Source organism: Linepithema humile, chromosome 4, assembly GCF_040581485.1.
Source record: "Linepithema humile isolate Giens D197 chromosome 4, Lhum_UNIL_v1.0, whole genome shotgun sequence".
NCBI lineage: Eukaryota > Metazoa > Arthropoda > Insecta > Hymenoptera > Formicidae > Linepithema > Linepithema humile.
Genome location: NC_090131.1, coordinates 8,226,654 through 8,248,298, shown reverse-complemented (window position 1 = coordinate 8,248,298; position 21,645 = coordinate 8,226,654). Strand labels below are relative to the sequence as shown.

The 21,645-nt window shown below is 35.3% G+C and overlaps 3 protein-coding genes across 4 annotated transcripts; 1 reads left to right on the top strand and 2 right to left on the bottom strand.

The window, feature by feature from the left end:
• The first annotated feature begins 8,580 nt into the window (after positions 1-8,580).
• LOC136999290 (uncharacterized) lies at positions 8,581-10,284 on the top strand. The gene is made up of 5 exons (XM_067352928.1): positions 8,581-8,606; positions 8,717-8,766; positions 8,864-9,035; positions 9,154-9,371; positions 9,459-10,284. Exons 1-5 carry the CDS (start codon positions 8,581-8,583, stop codon positions 9,890-9,892), a joined length of 900 nt encoding a protein of 299 aa, XP_067209029.1. The 3' UTR covers positions 9,893-10,284.
• Positions 10,285-10,478: 194 nt separating this feature from the next.
• On the bottom strand, positions 10,479-12,267 carry LOC136999747 (uncharacterized). 2 transcript variants are annotated; one of them, XM_067354391.1, is made up of 4 exons: positions 11,768-12,267; positions 11,341-11,690; positions 11,068-11,262; positions 10,723-10,894 (listed from the first exon to the last, which is right to left on the bottom strand). In XM_067354391.1, the coding sequence occupies exons 1-4, from the start codon at positions 12,112-12,114 to the stop codon at positions 10,860-10,862; spliced, it is 927 nt and encodes a 308-aa protein (XP_067210492.1). In that variant the 5' UTR covers positions 12,115-12,267; the 3' UTR covers positions 10,723-10,859. The 2 variants fall into 2 exon arrangements, with proteins under 2 accessions (XP_067210491.1, XP_067210492.1); XM_067354390.1 differs by having other exon boundaries at positions 10,479-11,262; positions 11,768-12,260.
• Positions 12,268-15,434: 3,167 nt separating this feature from the next.
• LOC136999289 (uncharacterized) lies at positions 15,435-16,073 on the bottom strand. The gene has a single exon (XM_067352927.1). The coding sequence runs from the start codon at positions 16,071-16,073 to the stop codon at positions 15,435-15,437; it is 639 nt and encodes a 212-aa protein (XP_067209028.1).
• Between the last annotated feature and the right edge of the window lie 5,572 nt (positions 16,074-21,645).

The following is a 21,645-nucleotide window of genomic DNA, read 5'->3' as shown; positions in this document are numbered from 1 at the left end:
ATAAAGTACAAGTAAAACGAACAAACTTTATGAGAGGTGAACTCATAGTTTATATGAGGTGTATACCACACTTACATTATGAGAGGTGTTATTAATACTATATTTAAAAATGTGAGTAAAAAATTTGTTCTATTCAAACAACAGGCATATCTTAAAGATATCTAATAAAAGTGAGGTCTGTCAGATGTCTTTAAGACATGCTTGTTGTTGGTTACTTACTTCTATTGATATTATGCAAACTTATTTTTGGGATTCCTCTTTTCAAATTTTTTTTAAGTATATTTAAATACTCAACATTTGCTGGAATAAAAGAAATATATATAATGTTTTTTATTACAATATGAATAGGACCTATCCAGGTGCATTTTCAATATTTTTGTGAAAATGTATTGTGTGTGTGCGTGCGTATTCGTGCGTGCGTATGCGTGCGTATGCGTGTGTGCGTGCTTGTGCGTGCGTGTGCATGCTTGTATGTGCTTGTGTGTGCGTGTGCGTGCGTGTATGAGCGTGTGTGCGCGTGTGTAATTGACACGTAATCTGTAAAATTTTTCAAAAGATTTTTACAAAAAAAGTGACTTACGATGCCGCACTACAACTTCTACTTTACAATGTATTCCATTAATTTTTACTTTCTTAGCACGTAAACTGCGTATACGCGAGGGAAGTCGCGAGATTTTACAAATATAATACGTTTTGTCGGAAAATTTAATTAATGCGAACATGTTTTCCGCAAGCTTTAACACAACAATATGTAACAATTGAGACTGCTAAATAATAAAAGGCGAAAACAAATGACAAGAAACAAAAAGGTTTATGCTCAACAATCGCTTCTTAAGCCTTGTGTTCACGATGCTAGATCTCGGACTCAGGCTGCGTTCTGAAACTCACCGCCAGTATTGAAAATCTACAATATACGTGACATAAACTATAGATTTTCATTACTGTTAAATTCGGAACACAGCCACAGACCGAGATCTTGGTCCGAGAAATGTGTAGCCAATTAACTTGCAATCAACTTATTGGTTACATTTCTCGGACCGAGATTTTGGACCGAGTTTTAGCATCGTGTACACAAGGCTTAAGAAGCGATTGTTGAGCATAAACCTTTTTGTTTCTTGTCATTTGTTTTCGCCTTTTATTATTTAGCAGTCTCAATTGTTACATATTGTTGTGTTAAAGCTTGCGGAAAACATGTTCGCATTAATTAAATTTTCCGACAAAACGTATTATATTTGTAAAATCTCGCGACTTCCCTCGCGTATACGCAGTTTACGTGCTAAGAAAGTAAAAATTAATGGAATACATTGTAAAGTAGAAGTTGTAGTGCGGCATCGTAAGTCACTTTTTTTGTAAAAATCTTTTGAAAAATTTTACAGATTACGTGTCAATTACACACGCGCACACACGCTCATACACGCACGCACACGCACACACAAGCACATACAAGCATGCACACGCACGCACAAGCACGCACACACGCATACGCACGCATACGCACGCACGAATACGCACGCACACACACAATACATTTTCACAAAAATATTGAAAATGCACCTGGATAGGTCCTATTCATATTGTAATAAAAAACATTATATATATTTCTTTTATTCCAGCAAATGTTGAGTATTTAAATATACTTAAAAAAAATTTGAAAAGAGGAATCCCAAAAATAAGTTTGCATAATATCAATAGAAGTAAGTAACCAACAACAAGCATGTCTTAAAGACATCTGACAGACCTCACTTTTATTAGATATCTTTAAGATATGCCTGTTGTTTGAATAGAACAAATTTTTTACTCACATTTTTAAATATAGTATTAATAACACCTCTCATAATGTAAGTGTGGTATACACCTCATATAAACTATGAGTTCACCTCTCATAAAGTTTGTTCGTTTTACTTGTACTTTATATACTTTTCATACTTAAAAATAGCAGAACGTATATATTCAGGCATTGGAGAAAAGAAACAGCAACTAGTAAAACGTGTCTAAAAAAACATGCAACAAAACAAACAAATCTATATCTCTATATTAAAAACTTTATTTTATATATTGGGTTATAACATATATTAATTACAAAAATACACATTAAAAATGTAAATATACCAACTGGAAAGCCTAAAAATATTACGTGTATAATTTATAATATAAGCATACTATGAGTGAAAATTTATAAAATTACATTCTTAAATTTATAATTTTTTATTCTAGATAAAGATAGTAGTAAAACATATAACAATGTTGAAAATATTTCTGTTGTGTCATCAGATATAGGTAAGAACCAATATGTGTATGCAGATTTAGAATTTTTCAAAGTATTGTACGTTTAATGTAATGCAAATTATACAAATATTCATAAAGGCTCCTGGGTACTCGCCGCGGCTATGTTGGAATCGTGACGTCAGAGACGAGAAATGACACACAGAGAATTTTTGCGTGCCTTTTTAAATAAAAATATATTTTGATCAAATAACACTATAGATCGCTTTAGTACACTCGTAAAATTGTTGTCAAACCGCGTATTTCCTCGCATGATAAGCTTCATATCACATTCATACGGTTGTTTATTAACTGTCAACGGAAAAGGATAGTTTTCGGACAATTTTACAAGTGTGCTAAAGCGATCTATAATATTATTTCATCAAAATATCTTTTTATTAAAAAATGGCACGCAAGAATTCTCGTGTGTCATTTCTCGCCTCTGACGTCACAATTTCAAACATGGTGCCGGGTTCAGGGGCCTTAATTTATAAACTTGTTAAATTACTCGTTTCAGATAAAGAAAATAGCAAAAACCTGAATAATGATATTAATATTGCATCAAACATAGATAACATTAATGTATATACATATATATGTACTACATTAGAATTTTTTCAAGACATTATCATAATTGATACAAGCACATTTTATAAATATTGGTTAATTTGGAAAACTACAATAATTTCTCGTTTTAGATAAAGATAACGAAAAAGATGATACTAAAAATAATAATGAAAAAGATGATACTATAAATAATAATGAGAAAGATGATACTATAAATAATAATGAAAAAGATGATACTATAAATAATAATAAAAAAGATGATACTATAAATAACAATAAAAAAAGACGATACTAACATTGCAGCGGCTGTGTTATCAAACGCAGGTAAGATTATCCCAAGTAACGTATAAGGAATATATATATTTAGCTCATTAATTTATAATTACTGATATTAATATGGCTTATTTATTTACTTTGGAGTTTATTTATTCACTTTTTACATAAAATTATTGTTTCGTAGTATATTGGATCTCTACTTAACGTTTCAACGCATAAAATTTACGGTTTCTATTGAACAAAGATTTTATTTGCAACATTTTACTGACAGAAAATGTTCGCATTGATTGAATCGATATTTAAATCGTTGTTTATTGTTTTGGACACCCATGATTGTCAATAGTAGTATGTTAATATTTACAAACATTTAACCTGCAACGCTAATAATTGCAAAAATGATAAAAAATTTGGTTAAAAAAGTGATTAATGCATTAAATAATAATTTAAAGAAAATCAAGAAGCACGTGCGATTTTTTAATTATGCGGTGTGAATAATTAAAATGTTATTTCCTTATTCCTGTTATATTTAAGAATTTTTTATTATAATACACTTTTACAGCAATGGAGATAGTGGAGAGCGAATCCAATGATGATTCTGAATATTATCCATCAAATGAATCTTATTCAGAATCTTGTAATGATGACGATGATAAGGACGAGGAGGATGAAAACGACAAATGCAAAGAGCGATCTAATAAATCAAATACGTCTCTGGAAATCAACAAATCAGTAGAAGTACCAGCAGTAGGAGTACTTGATGATAAAGATTTATACATTCCAACTTCATCTAGCAGTACTAAAGATAAAAAAAAATTGTTGCTTCTTTTGTAAAAAGTTACATACGAAGATAGCACGTCATTTGGAGACCATTCATTCCAATGAAGATGAAGTTAAAAAATTCAGTTTACTGCCTAAAAAATGTAGAGAAAGATTGAAAATAATAGATACAATTAGACGCAAAGGAAATTTTCAGTACAACACTGACAGTAATATCGGGAAAGGTGATTTAATTGTCTGTCGAAGACCACAAGCTTCAAAAAATAAGGAAGTTAAAGATTATTTACCTTGCGCTAAATGTCATGGCTTTTTCTCCAAAATTTCACTTCGCCAACATTTTTATCGATGTACTGGTCGTAATAGCAAGCACACTAAAGCTGTAACAGTTTTGGGACGTTCAATTTTAGGTAGAGTACATAGCGCGGCTAACAGAAAATTACGATCTGTAATATTACCTGTGATAAGAGAGGATGATGTGTGTCGTGTAATAAGATATGATAAACTCGTTATTTTATATGGTAACAAGTTGTCTATTAAATATAAACTTCAACACCAGCATGACATGATCCGCGCACACCTAAGACTGTTAGGCCGTTTTCTGTTAACTATTAAAGAGAGTAATAAAGATATAATTGATTTGGAATCTATATATTATCCAAAATTTTATGAAGACGTTATTAGTACAGTTAACAAAGTAGCGGGTTTAGATGATGAAGTAGGAATTTATTCTAAACCTACTACAGCAGCCATGTTGGGAACATTAATAAAAAAAGTTGGTCACCTACTCATTACGGAATGCATAAAACGTCAAGATAATGAGAGAAAAGTTTTAGTCAAAGACTTTTTAGAATTATTAACAGAAGATTATGGTACCAGTGTTAACAAAACAGTTATGGAAACACGCTTACAACATCAAAGACAAAAAAATGATGATCTTCCATCATTGGATGACATAGCTAAATTGTATATGTACTTAAAATGTAAACGACAGAAAGCATGTGACGATTTAACGAACGAATACACATATGAAACTTGGTTGACATTGACAGAATGTACGTTAACCTCAGTTCAATTATTCAATCGTAAACGAGCTGGTGAAATTGAACGCATGCTTATAGCAGATTTTGAACAGTATAAAGGTATTGATCTAGACACAACTGATCTCTTTAAAAAAATTTCATTAAAAGCACAAGAAGCAGCAAAGAAATATGTACGCTTTGTGATTAGAGGCAAACTTGGTCGCACAGTACCTGTGATATTAAATTGCAGTTTATTAGAATGTATAAAATTAATACTACAATTTCGCGAAAACGCGAAAGTTTCTGCAGAAAATCCATACATCTTTGGTCTTCCAAGCTATAATCGAAAACGTTTTAAATATTTAAGAGCTTGTGTTCTTATGAGAAAATTTTCTGAAGATTGTAATGCAAAAGTTGCACATTTATTACGCGGCACTAAGCTAAGAAAGCACATTGCTACATTTTGTGCAAGTATGGAGCTTGCTGACACAGAAATATCTGATCTTGCAAACTTCATGGGACATGCTGAAAAAATACACAGGGAAGTGTACAGGCAACCCATTATTAGTCGTGATATTTTGAATATTACACAACATTTAGAAGCGGCTCATGGATGTGATTCTCAAAGTACAGAGGAAAGTTTCAGTGAAGATAGTAGCAACAATGATGAACAAGATATTAGGGGAGAAAATATAGAAGCAGCTATAAATGAAGGTACAAATTATCATAAATAATTAATTATACTAATGATGTTAATTTTATGTGAGTCATGAGAACATTGTGTCATTTACATAAATCTCTATCAAAATATCCTTATTAACTACGTGACATCTACCAATACGATATATATTCTAATTACAGAAACAAATGATAATAGCTCATTTGATAATACATCTAAATCAGGAATTGCAAATGTACCAAAAATTAAAAGACGGTCTAGTAAGTATATTATAATGTTTTATTTTGAATTTATTATCATAATAAATACGCGCACACGTGTGAGAAAGTTGCAAGCTATATTAGGTTTGCTCGTGTCGCAATACCCCAACATGCTCCTACTCGCTCCAATACACTCCAATCTATAATATACGTAACGTAATACTATAGATTGGAGCTATAGTATTGGAGCGAGTAGGAGCATGTTGGAGCATACGATGCGAACAAATATATTATGATACTAGAGACAATCACGTGTCAATGATTATTGTGTCAAAATATAAAGGCAAAACTTATAATTTAACAATTGATTGGTCAATGGCATAATTTTCAATTTACACCTACATATTTACATTGTGTCACATTAAATTTACTCGACTTATTTCGTCAACTATTAAAATTTAAATAAGTTAAAATGTAATCTCTTAATGAGAAATAATCTTAATTTAAAAATTTACATTACGCTACAGCAAATCTATTCAACTGACAATGTTTTCATTGATTATTCAGTTGTTAAAATTTAAAATAAAAAGTATGATATAAAGTATGATATAGGTCGATCGAGTAAATTATATGTAGCATAATATTTAATAAAATTATAATTTATAAATTGATTCTATAAGTACTTACTTTATATAACTTATACAGTTCATACAAAACTTCTAATTATACTATACCAACTTATACAGTTGGTACGAAAATTCTAACACTGCACAAATGGTCATTTTTTTGGTTCTCCATATAGTAACATTGTACAAATGGCCAACATTTTTATAGGTTCTCCACATGGTCACATAAAGCGAAAACGATGGAGTGAATGTGAAAAAACAGTGGTGCTAACAGCATTCGATGAAATCATAAGAAATGGCAAGTTACCTTCGTTACAGGCAATTCATGAAGTCATAAAACAAAACTCTTGCTTAAGACATAGATCATCTCCGCAAATAAAAACATGGTTGCATAATCAACTTAAAAAAATTAAGTAACCAAAATAAAATTAATTTTCTATTTGTTCTGCTATATTTCTTTGTATTTTCTTCTCTGAATCAAATGTCAAATGTATTTTTAATGCCTTCGGATTTTCTGCTATGTGTCTGTTCACTATATTCTAAACAATACTTTGAAAAGGTAAAAGCATAAGATTTATAACGAGTTATATTAAGTTATATCAAATTTATAATATATTATAAGCATAGTTATTTTCTTAAAGAAACAAGTATATTTTTATGTTTGTCAAATATGTCTATAGGCGTATTGCCTAAGGATTGTGTTCGACTTGGTTGAAAGATATTGAGACCAATTCCTTAGAAAAATATAATTTATTTTTCCTCGTCAGAGAAGTAGAGTAAAGTACAAGTTTTGTGTTTGATTTGATTAAGTGCGCCAGAGGCGCTTTCTCGGCAAGCGTGTAAGGCCGAGAATTAAAAGAAAAATTGACGGGCGCGGTAAGAAATTACCGGCCGCGTCTTAGTGTGTTGAACGGGTCCTAAAAAGGACGGTTCAACTGAGTTAGCTCGTTGCAGCCCCTTTCCCGGCGTCGGTGGAACGCCGTTCGGGAAGTGGTCTTCCGTCTGACAACTGCTCTCTGAGCAGGCTCTGAGCGGTGAAGTCTGTACTGCGATGGATCGAGTCTCTGGTGTGCTGGTGGTGGCAACCGTCTCGGCTCTCGGAATTACGGATTGCTCCGTGTACCGAGGAGAGAGAGGCCTCCGAATTCGGATGTCGCCTTGAGTGAGCGTGTCCCTTGGTGGTCGAGTCAACCGGACGCAGAACTCTAGTGGGATTAATTTCCACACTAGAGACTGAGGAGGTGACGGCGAAAGTGGAGTATCCGCGGGCCGCTTGGTTGAAGTGCGTGGCCGATGCTGGGACTCTGCTTTCTTTTTACACGCCTTGCGAGGCAGTGTGAGAAAAACGGCGAGACTATGTGTCTCTGGTTATCTTCTGCCGAGGCAGAGTACGACTCAGTTCAAGGGCCCTGGGGAGAGCTCGCCTTGAAGCGAGTGAGTGAGGAAAGATCTGCGGAGCAGCTCTTTTATATCTCGTCGATCGAAGCTTGATCGCGAGAAGGTTCTTCACCGCCTGCGCAACCTGGCGGTGGGTCCGCAAGCTTGTAACTGGTAGAAGGCCTGCGGCGCGTAGCGGCGCCGCGATGTATTATACCGCGTCAGTGCAGCGGTGTGGCGGTGAGCCGCCACAGGACCCCCTTGGCAGTTTTTAAGCCTGGAAACGCACGGTTGGTTTAGAAGTTCTGCCGCTCCTCGTCTTGTTGGTTGCGGAGGGCTTTGGTTGGTCGGCTGGTGTTGGTTCGATTGGTTGCTCATCGTCGTCCAACGTGTAAGCCGGTTTCAATCGGTCAATCGAGACGTTGATTGGCTTGCCGTTGACCAATAGCCTGTAGACTTTGTCGTTTCTGCTTAAAACGTTAAGGGCCATTCTACAATGAGTTGCAAATGCCTCGTTGCCAGTTGCAAAGAATGGCAACTACTAGTGGAAAAGTGGTATTTCCGGTTGCGCTTGGCCGTTGCAGTTGCCAACACAGAGTTGGTCAACTTTTTACTTTTTGGCAACAGCAACTGGCAATCGCAGCACGTCAGCCAATCAAGTGTCGTGCATTTTAGAAAAAACGCGAAGAGTGAAACCAAGTGAAATAAGTTGTGAAATGTAGGTTATATGATTTTCGGTGTTCTTTTTCCAAATATTTTTGTATTTTATTTTGTTAATATTTTAATAATTTATGAAAATGGAAGAAACATACGATTTGGATACGTTTGAAGAAGTAGAAGAATGGAATGAATCCGAAATACGATCGCTCATTACACTAATAAAAGCGAATGAATTTTTAGTTAATAAGACCAATAAAGATTTTTTTAATAAAGAAAAAAAAATAATGCTTGGAAAATAATAGGAAATTTACTACATAAAACAGGTACGTTTTTATGTGCTGTATTTATGTGTAAAATTTAAAAATTAATTTTATTCATAACCTCAACACAGTATAATCGTTATTTTGCCATTTGTTACAGAAGTAGAAGTGCAAAGGAAATGGAAATCATTGAGAACTGTATTCAGCCGCAAATTAGCGCAATTGAAGGAAAAAGTGCCAAGTGGGAGTGGAGCTGCTAAAGAAAAGTCAACAAATATTGAATGGGAGTACTGGGGTGACATGCAGTTTCTTATACCACATATGCGTCATAAGTAAATAATCAATTAATAATAACTTATAAAAAATATATTCTTATTTTTGTTTCTAATTTTATGCTTATGTAATGTATGATGTATAATTTATAATTTCATTTCTGTTTTATTATTTCAGGTCAAACAGAACATCAAATTTTTATAAAAAGCCATTTTTAGCTTCTTCTACAACTAGTGGACCTTTGGCTTCTACAACTAGTGGACTTTTGGCTTCTCCTTTAAACAATAAAAACTCTGTTCTTAAATCATCCTCGGAACCATTTAAAAACACAATGAAATGTACTGCACCTGAATCGTCTTTGCAGAATACAAATGTGATAGATTTTGAATTTTCAAGTATGTCATGTATATTTCAAAAATATTTGTATTATAATTTTGTTTTTTGGTTAATCTGATCTGTATAGATTATATTTGAATTTGTAGATTTTGCACCAGTTCTCACTGAGACACTAAACAGTGAAACATTGCTTTCTTCAGATGACTCTTTTTCACATGTTGAATCATTGTCAGCAAGCAGCATTGAACAAAAGATATCTCTGTCTGAAACTGAAGATAAGAAATATTTATCTAATATGAAATGTAAACGTAAAGCTCCCACACCAGATAAATTCCATATTAAAAAAAAGAAAGAACTTGATTTTTGCTCTGCTCGTATGTCAGAAGCTTCTCACTATTTGAAGGAAACACTTGACACAGTAAAACAATCCTTAAAGGAACCAAATGGAAGTGACGATCTTCAATATTTATCTTGTCTTCTGCCTACATTTAAAAAATTAAATGATGATCTAAAGACTGAATGTTTAATGACGTTGTTGAATGTTGTAAAAGAATATGGAAGTAAGAACAAACAACAATGAAAAATATGGATGGAGAGTAACTTATATATGATTTTTAGCTTATACTCTATTTTTTTTTATTTTATGCCAAATGTGCAATATAATTTTTATAATTTAGTAATGTGCATTTAATATATATTTTTTATTTTTTAAATTTGTGCTAATGTCTTACTTTTTTTCTTCTTTTACTACTATTGTTTTACAAGATGGATAAGATACATAAGATTATAGATATATATTATGAATATATATTAATAATAATATGTTAATGATACTTGTTTTTTTTATATATAGTATAATAAGAAGTGATATTATTTTATTAGTTATGCCAAATATACTAATATCTGTGATTATTTAACTTATTAGGCATGTGGACTTAGCGTCTACTAGTTGCATGAGACTGTTTAAAAGATGCTGACTATTCAGTATTTCTTTAAGATAATTCAGTATTTCTTTAAGATGCAGAGAATAAAATTCTTATGTGTTGAGTATTATAATTTTAATTTTAATTTAAAATTCTTTGTATGGATGTTAATATGTACATCTTATAATAGAAAATAATGGATGGTACTAATGATTAGTTATTATTTTAAATAAATAAATAATGTGATTTTGTAAAATCTTTATTTGTATTATTTTTATCTTACTATACTATATAATAATAAATTCCCCTTTTAAAACTTTGCTTTACAGTGTTTTTATATATAAGATAATTTATATACAGGATTTATACACGTAATTCAATATGATAAACATTACTATAAGTCAATTTAGATTTATATTGTTATTACAAAAAACATGAGCTCGTTGCCACTCAACTTGGCCCTCGTCACTATTAACATAATTCAGAAGTATATTCCTTAAATTAATTACTGCTCTTCCAGAATTATTAGAACCAATTCTACGCAACTCTTGCATATGATTTAAAGCACCTTCATTTCTCCAAGCACCAGGTTGAAATATTCCATTTATTTCATGATCTAATAAATTATTGGGGCAATAACGTCCGCCAATACCTCCTTCCTTAGTAAGAAGAAAATTATGAAGACATACTAAAGCTTTTACTATCACTTCAGCATTGGTAGGAGAAAAACACAGAGAACGTCGCAGCACTCTCCATTTAGCAGTAAGTATACCAAAAGAATTTTCAATTACTCTGCGTGCCCTACTAAGCCTATAATTGAAAATTCGCTTACGATCACATAAATCTTTCTTTGGGTATGGCCGCATCATGTACATCTTTAATGGAAAAGCTTCGTCCCCCACAAAAAAATGTGGAAACATTATATTTGAATTGGGAAGCAAACGTGGCAGTGGTAGATCAACAGAGCCTTCTTCCAGAGCAGAACCAAATGCGGACTCAGCCCATATGCCTCCGTCACTCATAGAACCTGTAAGAAATGAAAAATGAACATATTAACAATAAAAAAACATTAATAAATCATTTTTTTTTCAGTTAATACACTTACCATAATCTCCTATATCAACCCAAGTAAATTTATATTTAGCATCAGCAGCAGCCATTAGCACTATGCTAAAAAATTGTTTATAATTGTAATATAAACTTCCTGTTTTAGGAGGGCATTGGATTTGAATATGTTTTCCGTCTACTGCGCCAATACAATTTGGAAAATTCCAAATTTCATAAAAATCTTCAGCAATGCGCCTCCATGAATCTGCTGTTGGTTTGGGAAGATAGATTGGTTGAAGTACATTCCAGATAACATTACAAGTTTCAAAAATAATTTTATACGCAGTAGATTTTCCAATTCTAAATCCTCTTGCTGTTGTATTCACACTGTCTCCATGAGCAAGAAACCTATAATATAAAAATTCTTTACATATTAGAATTTTAATCAATTTTGTATTCCAACACATAAAAATTAGATTACGTACGATAATGTCAAAGCTAAACGCAAACCCGGTGGATGTGGAGTCCTTTTAGAAAATTTTTGTAAATGTGGCTGTACCATAGCGAGTATAGTTTTATACTGTTCAACAGACATTCTATAATCTTGATAGAATAATTCATTATCTTCATTTAGAAGATAATTAAATAAGTTTTGATAGTGGCCGCATTTTTCTTGATCAAAATGAACTGGTCTTACCCACCATCTTCTATTTACTTTTGTTAATTCTTCTAATAGACTAGAACTCGTTATCATAAATAAATTCCAGGCCATTGAAAGATTTAAAAGTGCGTTTTGTAGACGCTTTAAACGTTTTCTTTTATTTCGTAACATATTTTACTCTTTCGTAATACACGTAATACACGTAATACACTTGTACTATTAACTCATAACCTGATGTAAAATGTAAAGAAATTTTTTTTTTTCAATTTTAGCTGTTCATACGATAGATGCTCTATTTTCTGATTGGCTATTTCTGGACAATTTTCAACCGCCATATATCCCAATGTAGATTAGATGTTGCAACGACTTACAACTTGCGACTGGCAACTCACAACTTGCAACTGGCAACGAGGCATTTGCAACTCATTGTAGAATGGCCCTAAATGGTCCGTCGTACGGTTGCTGTAACGCTCTGGTCGGGCAATCGTGTCTGACGAAAACTTTTTCTGATGTGGCCAGGTCCTTGTGTACGAAGGTGCTGCGGTGGCCATGGCGTCGCAGGTGTGGACGGAGTTTGCTCATTTTTTCCTGTAAATGACGGACAAACTCGTCCGTTGGTTGCTCGTTATTGGTTTGGTCCAAGAATTGTCCGGGAATCCGAATAGTCTTTCCGAAAACTAATTCTGCTGGTGTGGCTCCGATGTCCTCTTTTACTGCGGCGCGGATGCCTAATAAAATGACTGGAAGAATTTGCGTCCATGCTTCTGTCTCGTGGCTTTTGATAGCCGCTTTGAGTTGCCGGTGTAGTCTCTCTACCATGCCATTGGCTGCCGGGTGATACGCGGTAGTTCGGATGTGTTGCGATCCGGTCAGTCTGGCCAACTGCTTAAATAGTTCCGACTCAAACTGCCGTCCCTGGTCCGTGGTGATTCGTGCCGGTGCTCCGAAACGCGCAATCCAGTTTTCAAATAAGAGGCGAGCCATCGTTTCTGCGGTGATGTCGGACATCGGGTATGCCTCTGGCCATCGTGTGAATCTGTCAATGATTGTGAGGCAGTATTTCTTCCCTCGAGATGGAGGTAAAGGTCCGACGATGTCCATATGTATATGCTGGAACCTGCTGGTAGGCCCCAAGTAATTTCCTGTTGGTGAAACGGTGTGTCGGTGGACCTTTGATTTCTGGCAGGGAACGCAAGCCTGCGCCCATCTGCGGCAATCCTTTTTTATTCCGGTCCACACGAAGCGCTGCGTGATCAATTTGACGGTGGTTTTTATCCCGGTGTGCGCGAGTCCGTGCAAATGCTTAAAGATTTGCTTTCGGAATTGTTGCGTGACGTATGGTCGTGGGATGCCCGTCGATGTATCACAAATCAGTTTGATATCTGTGCCGGGAATTACGGTTTCTTTAAGCTGCAACTTCGTATTCCCTTTGAGTAATGCTTGTATTTCGGCGTCGTCTTTTTGAGATTTTGCGAGCTCTGCAAAGTTTACTGCTTGCTGGACAGCCTGCGTCCTCGATAGTGTGTCTGCTACGATGTTATCCTTTCCCGCCACGTGTCTGATGTCGGTTGAATACTGCCCGATCAGTTCCAAGTGCCGTGTCTGCCGCGGTGAGCTCTGCAAAGGATCTTTTCGGAATGCGTACACGAGCGGTTTGTGATCCGTGTAAATGATGAACTCCCTTCCTTCTAACCAGTGCCGGAAATGTTTAATTGCTGCGTATATCGCCAAGAGCTCTCGGTCGTACGGACTGTACTTTTGTTGCGCGGTGGTCAGCTTTTTGCTGAGGAACGCCACCGGTTGCTGTCCGAGTTTTCCATGTTGGTGGATTACTGCTCCGATTGCGAAATCTGAGGCGTCGGTTGTTAAGGAGAGTTCTGCTTTCGGGTCCGGATGTGCCAAGAGCGTTGCCCGTGCAAGGCTTTCTCTGCACGTTTCAAACGCTGCCTCTCGTTCTGCGCTCCATTCGATTGGTGTTTTCCCGGGTCTGTTCCCTTTTAGCGCGTCATTCAAAACTGCTTGGTCTATGGCCGCTCCCGGAATGAATCTCCTGTAAAAATTTAAGGTTCCGAGAAACTGCCGCAGCTGCTTGACGGTGATCGGTTTTGGAAATTTCCGAATGGCCTCGACTTTTTCCGGTAGTGGTTGCGTCCCTTCTGCTGAGACTTGGTAGCCCAAAAATGCTACAGTTTCTTTTCCGAACACGCATTTTGCTGGGTTTAGTTGAATTCCGTATTTGCTGAGTCTCTGGAACAAAGCTGTTAAATGCGCTTTATGTTCGTCTACGTTGTGAGATGCTACCAGGATGTCGTCAATGTAGGCGTAGCAGAAATCGAGTCCGCGTATCACCTCATTTATGAATCTCTGGAACGTTTGCGCTGCGTTTCTCAAACCGAAAGGCATTTTGAGAAATTCGAACAGACCGAACGGTGTGGTGATTGCCGTTTTTGGCACGTCTTCAGCGTTTACTGGAATCTGGTTGTAAGCTCTAACCAGATCCAGTGTAGAGAAAATTGCTTTCCCGTGAAGAGCCTGTGTGAAATCCTCGATATGCGGAATCGGGTATCTGTCCGGCACCGTTCGGTTGTTGAGCTTCCTGTAATCGCCGCATGGTCGCCACGTGCCACCTTTCTTCGGTGCCATATGCAACGGTGAGGCCCATGCGCTCTTGGACGGCGCGATTACTCCTTCTTGCAGTAAAAGATCGAACTGTTGTTTTGCTTCTTTTAGCTTCTCCGGTGCCAGTCTCCTCGGCCTGCATGCTTCCGGTGGTCCCGGTGTTGTTTCGATGTAATGCATCGTTGAGTGCGGCGCGGATTCCGTCTTTCCGGTTGGTCTAGTGAGCTGTGGAAATTCAGCCAATAAGGCGTGAAAAGCTGTTTCCTGCAGTAATGTCTTAATTGATGTTTGTCCGGTTCTGCTCTGCAGGCTGTTTGTGGCCAATCCCGTCGTAGCGTCCAAAAGTTTGCCTCTCCTTACATCCGGCAGGAGATGGAAATGCCCAAGGAAATCGGAGCCGATGATTGGCTGCGTGACGTCAGCTACGATGAATTTCCATTGGAAGGCGCGCCTCAATCCGATGTTGAGCTGAAGCGCGATCCACCCGTACGTGTGAATGACAGTTCCATTGGCTGCAAACAGGGCTTGCGTTGCTCCGGACATCCGTCCGCGTACCATCGAGCGCGGGTAGACACTTATGTCTGATCCCGTGTCGATGAGGTACCGAACTTTTGTTTGTCGCTCGGTTATTACAAGGCGGCATGGTTTCGGGTCCGGGCCGTCTGCCGCCATTGATTCCGGACCGTCTAGTTTTCCGTTTTGTCCTTCTTCTTCTCCTTGTATGTACATGGCTCTGTACACTTTCTTGCCTTGCTGCCGAATCGCCGATGGAAAAAGCAAAACTCGCTGTCTTCTTCCGAATTTGATTTGGTCCGGCTGCGGCTGCGCGATCTGTGGCGCTGTTGTTTGTGGCGGTGCTCCTGCCGGCCCAATCACGTGTTGAGTGCGGCGACTTGCTTGACCAATGCCTGTATCTGGTCCTCGAGTGAGCCGGTAGGTTTTGATTTCGTCTCCTTCGGCTTGTCCAAAACTGCGACTGTTCGGCATGTGACTTCGTAGACACGGTCGGCCTGTTCCGCCACGTCCTCGAGAAGATCGTCAGCTCGCGTCGCTAGTATAATCTGCATTTGGGCCGGTAAACGCCCCAGCCATAGCGTGCGCAGGAGTTGATCAGGCACGGTATTGCCCGCGAGCGTCCTTAGATGGCGCAGGAACTGCGATGGCTTTCGGTCGCCTAGTTCCTCTCGCTCTAATAATTGGCGGATGCGGTGTTCCTGTGAGTCGCTCAGTCTTTGGATGAGTGCCCTTTTTACGGCTTCGTATTTCCCGCATGTCGGAGGATTCGTTATCACGTCTTTGATTTCCTTGATGTATTTGGTTTCGATTTGCGAGATTGCGTATGCGTATTTCGTTGAATCCGACGTGACGGCGCTCAGCAGGAACTGGCTCTCTAATTGGGCGAACCATAATTCTGGTTCCTCCGGCCAAAAAGGTGGTACTCGCACCGATACTCTGCCGATTTGTGCTGCGTCGGCGCCTGGCATATCGCCGGCCTTCTCTGATTGGCTCATTTGCTTTAACCAGTCGTCGGGGTCACCAGTTTATAGGCGTATTGCCTAAGGATTGTGTTCGACTTGGTTGAAAGATATTGAGACCAATTCCTTAGAAAAATATAATTTATTTTTCCTCGTCAGAGAAGTAGAGTAAAGTACAAGTTTTGTGTTTGATTTGATTAAGTGCGCCAGAGGCGCTTTCTCGGCAAGCGTGTAAGGCCGAGAATTAAAAGAAAAATTGACGGGCGCGGTAAGAAATTACCGGCCGCGTCTTAGTGTGTTGAACGGGTCCTAAAAAGGACGGTTCAACTGAGTTAGCTCGTTGCAGCCCCTTTCCCGGCGTCGGTGGAACGCCGTTCGGGAAGTGGTCTTCCGTCTGACAACTGCTCTCTGAGCAGGCTCTGAGCGGTGAAGTCTGTACTGCGATGGATCGAGTCTCTGGTGTGCTGGTGGTGGCAACCGTCTCGGCTCTCGGAATTACGGATTGCTCCGTGTACCGAGGAGAGAGAGGCCTCCGAATTCGGATGTCGCCTTGAGTGAGCGTGTCCCTTGGTGGTCGAGTCAACCGGACGCAGAACTCTAGTGGGATTAATTTCCACACTAGAGACTGAGGAGGTGACGGCGAAAGTGGAGTATCCGCGGGCCGCTTGGTTGAAGTGCGTGGCCGATGCTGGGACTCTGCTTTCTTTTTACACGCCTTGCGAGGCAGTGTGAGAAAAACGGCGAGACTATGTGTCTCTGGTTATCTTCTGCCGAGGCAGAGTACGACTCAGTTCAAGGGCCCTGGGGAGAGCTCGCCTTGAAGCGAGTGAGTGAGGAAAGATCTGCGGAGCAGCTCTTTTATATCTCGTCGATCGAAGCTTGATCGCGAGAAGGTTCTTCACCGCCTGCGCAACCTGGCGGTGGGTCCGCAAGCTTGTAACTGGTAGAAGGCCTGCGGCGCGTAGCGGCGCCGCGATGTATTATACCGCGTCAGTGCAGCGGTGTGGCGGTGAGCCGCCACAATGTCAAAATTTTAATATATTAAACTTGAATTAATATATTCCATATATTGGTATTCTTATACTATTTTGTTTCTCTTACAAAGTCAAATGTACTTTTTCCTCTTGAAGTATCAAGTATGCAAATGTGAATGTGTGTAGTATATTATTACACAATTATTTTATTATTATAATATATAATTTTATTTTTATTTAATATATAATTTTTTGGCTATCTACTATCCACTTCACTATTGTAAATCATACTTTGTAAAACTCGAAGAAACAGATTTATGATCACTTTTCTTTATTAAAATTATTACAAATTGTAAACAGAGTTATATTTTTAATAAAATACCTATAATATTTGTATGTTTGTCAAATAATATGTCGAAACTGAATTATATATGAAATTTGAATTAATCTTCTATTTTTTTTTTCCTTCAGTATGTGAATGTATAATACGTTACTATAAAAAATATGCTATACTTCTTCTGTTATCTGTCGACTCACTATTATAAACAATTCTCCATAGAACTAAACGCAATAGATTTAGGATCATTTACGTTTATTGAAAACCTTATATATTTTCAGCCACAGTTCTTTTCTTAATAAACTATAGATATAATATTTGTACATTCGTCAAGTAATACAAGCATACGTTACCTAATAACAGATTTATTACATATCATTATCAATATATCATTATCATCATTATCTCGATTTTAATAAATAATAATTATGATTACAAAAAAAGCCATGCAAACAAACATCTTGAATCATACAAAACACAACGATACACTTTTTTCAGGAAAACAGAACTGTGTACCTTTTTTTATCCTTATGTCTCTCATCTTACTAGCATCAAGCATCCTTGAAAATACATAAAAAATATATTGTAGAAAAATTAAATATTATGAAATAATTGAGCGTCGAAAACGTTCTTCTTAATTTCTTACGTTTTTCTAAAATTCTTGTCATAAGCGTTTTTTATGGATGGTTATATTTTGTTGACAGATTTCCTAACCTTACATATCAAAAAAATTTATTAATAATGTTTAGTTTGTCCCGTTAATCCCAGATTTTGTTAAAAGTCATTTAATGTCTTTTCGTATAAAAACAAGTGGTAGAAAAGTAAAAATCGTTACTCGGCACTATTAAAAAAATAATATGTTCTTAAAAATTATGCTTTTAAAGATTAAAAATCTGTCGTATCAAAATACAACAATATCAGCTGTATATAATTAATGAATAGATTATCTTAAATATAAACACAGATTATAAATACCGGCCTGAATCTTCCATTTATCTAATTGGTGCATTCAGCCGACACAACAGTTGTGTGAGCGCACACTGCCGTTGGAGTATTCCATCAGATCTTTAATATATCATATAAAGGATGTCCGATTTTAATTGTCCCAGGCAAATATCTCAAAAAATGCGCGAGATACGAAGAAACGTTTTAGACAAGAGTTTCATGACTTCGAGGGGGACATAAGACGGTACGGTTAATTTGATAGTCGTTTGAAGGTCACATGAAGGTCACTTTTAATTTTTTAAATGGAAATCCCCATTTTTTATTGCATATTCTTGTAACTAACCTCGAGAGCCTTTCAAAACACTATAATAAAGTTCTTTTCAATTAAGTACTTTCTGAGTTATTTTATATCTTAATTTGACACGTTTTGATATAAAATCTAAAATATCTCTTTCATATTTTGTTTCCGATTTACCGTAATACTTTTATGTACAAAATAATGAGACAAATTAATTGGTGTTAATAAAAACGCACTTTTGTACTTTTTTAAAACAATTATGCGTTTTCTTTACAACATTTCATTCGAATTAATTCCTCTCATTATTTTGTGCATAAAAGTGTTAAGGTCAGATAATTGAAAAATGAATATTTAATGAGATATTTCATAGTTAGTGTAAACCCACATAGCAAAATTTCATCCTACGGATGTCCGTGGAATGTAATGTAAAAAATTTTCAGATATCCCTGGGATGTCTGTACAAAGCCGTAGGATATCCGTAGGGCATCCGTGGGATATCCAAATGTCCGCTTTTCAGATATCCGTAGGACATCAAAAAATAAATCCCTGGGATATCCCTGGGATATCCTACATATGATTAAATTAGATCCCAACAATGTCCCCTGGATATCTTTTTTTATTCAGATAAAGTCCAAATAAAATTATTGAATATAGGATAGTGTAAATAATCCGATCTTATATTCGAAATCATTTTAAAACCTCATTCAATCAACAAAATGGTTGCGCATTATTATTTCATTGTTGAATGAAATCATAAGACAATTCTAAATATAAAATCGGACTATAAATACCACCCAGAAAAATATCTATTTTAAATATTTATTTAAAATGTCTTTAAAAAATATATTTTTTTTAAAGATTTAAACAGAAATTGTTTAGTTTTAAGTTAAGGAAGCAATAAAACAGTAATCTTAATAAGTAACGTTTCTCTCTTTCTCTCTCGAAAAGTTTTATATTAATTATTATTTATATTTTAAAAAATTACGACAATCTCGCTTTAATGACATCACTATCAAGATATTGTTTTATTACTATTTTTTATTACTCCTTTAAAACTAAACAATTTTTGAAACATTTTTTCAAAATACATATTTTTTTCAAATATTTTATATAGACATTTGACATGTAAGTATCTTTATGAGCATAAAGGAAAGATTATTAGCAAAATTTCTTCAAAATAAAAGCTTCTATTATATTACATTATTTTAAGAAATAGACATATTTCAAAAAAGGTAAAGTACGTATAAGTAATATAAGTAATAGTACATTTGAAGCACATTTTATTATAAAATATGTAATTTTTTTTTAAATTTTTTATTTACTATATAATGTAAAAATAGTCACAATAAAAATAAAATTTGTATATATAAAAACAAAAACTAAAGATACGTCTTTTACATTTCAAAATTGCACAATTGCTAGTCACAGTGTTAGATATAAATTAATAAACTTAATATTACTAAATATTATAACTTAATATGAATAATATTACATACATAATATTTTATATATAAAATTGCTAATATTATGTATAAATTATACACATGAACAAAATATAATAAAAAAGTATTGAATATTTTATTGTGCAGCATTCAGTTTTTTTATTTTTTCAGTTGCATGACGAAACCATGATTTAATTGGTTCCGAAATTTCGTGCTCGGTAGCTTGCGGGTATTTTAATTGAACTGCACCTACAAATACGTATAAACATTTATATAACATAAATATAAACATATATCTCTCAATATATTTTTAATTTTTTTAAACTAGATGTTTAATGAATTAGATGGAAAGTTAATCTAATTTTTATAATTTAATAACTAAATCTAATGACGTTTCCGAAACACTATAATGAAGTTATTTTTCATTAAATACTTTTCGAGTTATGAGGCTTGAAAGTTACAGCATTTTGACACAAAATACAAAATATCTTGTAAAACATTCAATTTTCGGGAATCTTACCTTAATACTTTTATGCATAAAATAATGAGACAAATCAATTGATATAAAGAAAACACATTGTTGCTTTTAAGAAAAAATATGTAATTTGCAACATGCAGCTGCATATTTTTTTTTACTTGTACAAAAAATACTTGTACTTTGATACTTGAATACTTGTACTTTACTTGTACTTTAATCTTAACAAATGGACGGATTAAAATTATATTTGTATGTTATATGTGTGTCTACGCATGCACACAAAATTAAATTTGTTCTCTGTTCAAATTAAGCAAAAAAATGTCTTACTAGAAAATATTTATGTAAGAAATCTTTTGCTAAATTTGAAGAAACAGCAATTTTAATGTACGTATATTTTTTTGTGCTAGAAATATCTTCAGGAAATCCTACGAATAACTATTTATTATCGATCTGTATCGTTCGGATCATTTTGATCAAAATGGGATGTCCTGCGGAGATCGTACATAAGATATCCACAGGACATGCTACACGGGATACCCTCAGGTAATCCTACGGATAACGTTTTGCTCTGGATCAAACTGGGACCATTTTGATCAAATTGGGATGTCCTGGGGAGATCTTTGCTATGTGGGAAAGTATGTCAAATTAAAGTATAAAATATTTAGAAAACTATTCAATTTTTGCCATTCTACCCTTACAATTTTTGACGACAAATATTGGGAGAAATTGATTTATATAAAAAAATTAGTGTGGTCCCATTAAAAAAATAAAGATGACCTTCAAATCTCCAGAGTCTCCATCTAAAGTAAAACTGATAAGCTCAGTAAAATAGATCAATTTAAATCCTACAACTTTTATCTGAAACATTTTTTTATAAAACTTATATTTTTCGTGATATTCTGGGATTCCCACCTTTTTTTATACTCTCTGTATAAGTGTCCTCAAAAACATTGTTATATATAAATTAATTGTATATCATTTACGAAGTCCTCGAAAACAATAATTTGTTATATATTGGGTGACAATCCAGATAATGAAAAACAAACTATAATGTATACGTCAGAAATTGATGTTACTTGCATGTATGCAGTTCTCAAAAACACTGTTATATATAAATTATTTGTATATTATTTA

Excerpts from the sequence above, each read along its gene's own strand:
- LOC136999290 (XM_067352928.1), top strand. The coding sequence starts at position 8,581 with ATGGAAGAAACATACGATTTGGATAC. Across the intron at positions 8,607-8,716 it reads GAAACATACGATTTGGATAC|AAAAAAAAATAATGCTTGGA; the intron begins GTTTGAAGAAGT and ends TTTTTAATAAAG. Across the intron at positions 9,036-9,153 it reads ATACCACATATGCGTCATAA|GTCAAACAGAACATCAAATT; the intron begins GTAAATAATCAA and ends TTATTATTTCAG.
- LOC136999747 (XM_067354390.1), bottom strand. The coding sequence starts at position 12,114 with ATGTTACGAAATAAAAGAAAACGTTTAAAGCGTCTACAAAACGCACTT. Across the intron at positions 11,691-11,767 it reads CGTTTAGCTTTGACATTATC|GTTTCTTGCTCATGGAGACA; the intron begins GTACGTAATCTA and ends TTTATATTATAG. Across the intron at positions 11,263-11,340 it reads GGTTGATATAGGAGATTATG|GTTCTATGAGTGACGGAGGC; the intron begins GTAAGTGTATTA and ends CATTTCTTACAG.
- LOC136999289 (XM_067352927.1), bottom strand. The coding sequence starts at position 16,073 with ATGAGCCAATCAGAGAAGGCCGGCGATATGCCAGGCGCCGACGCAGCA.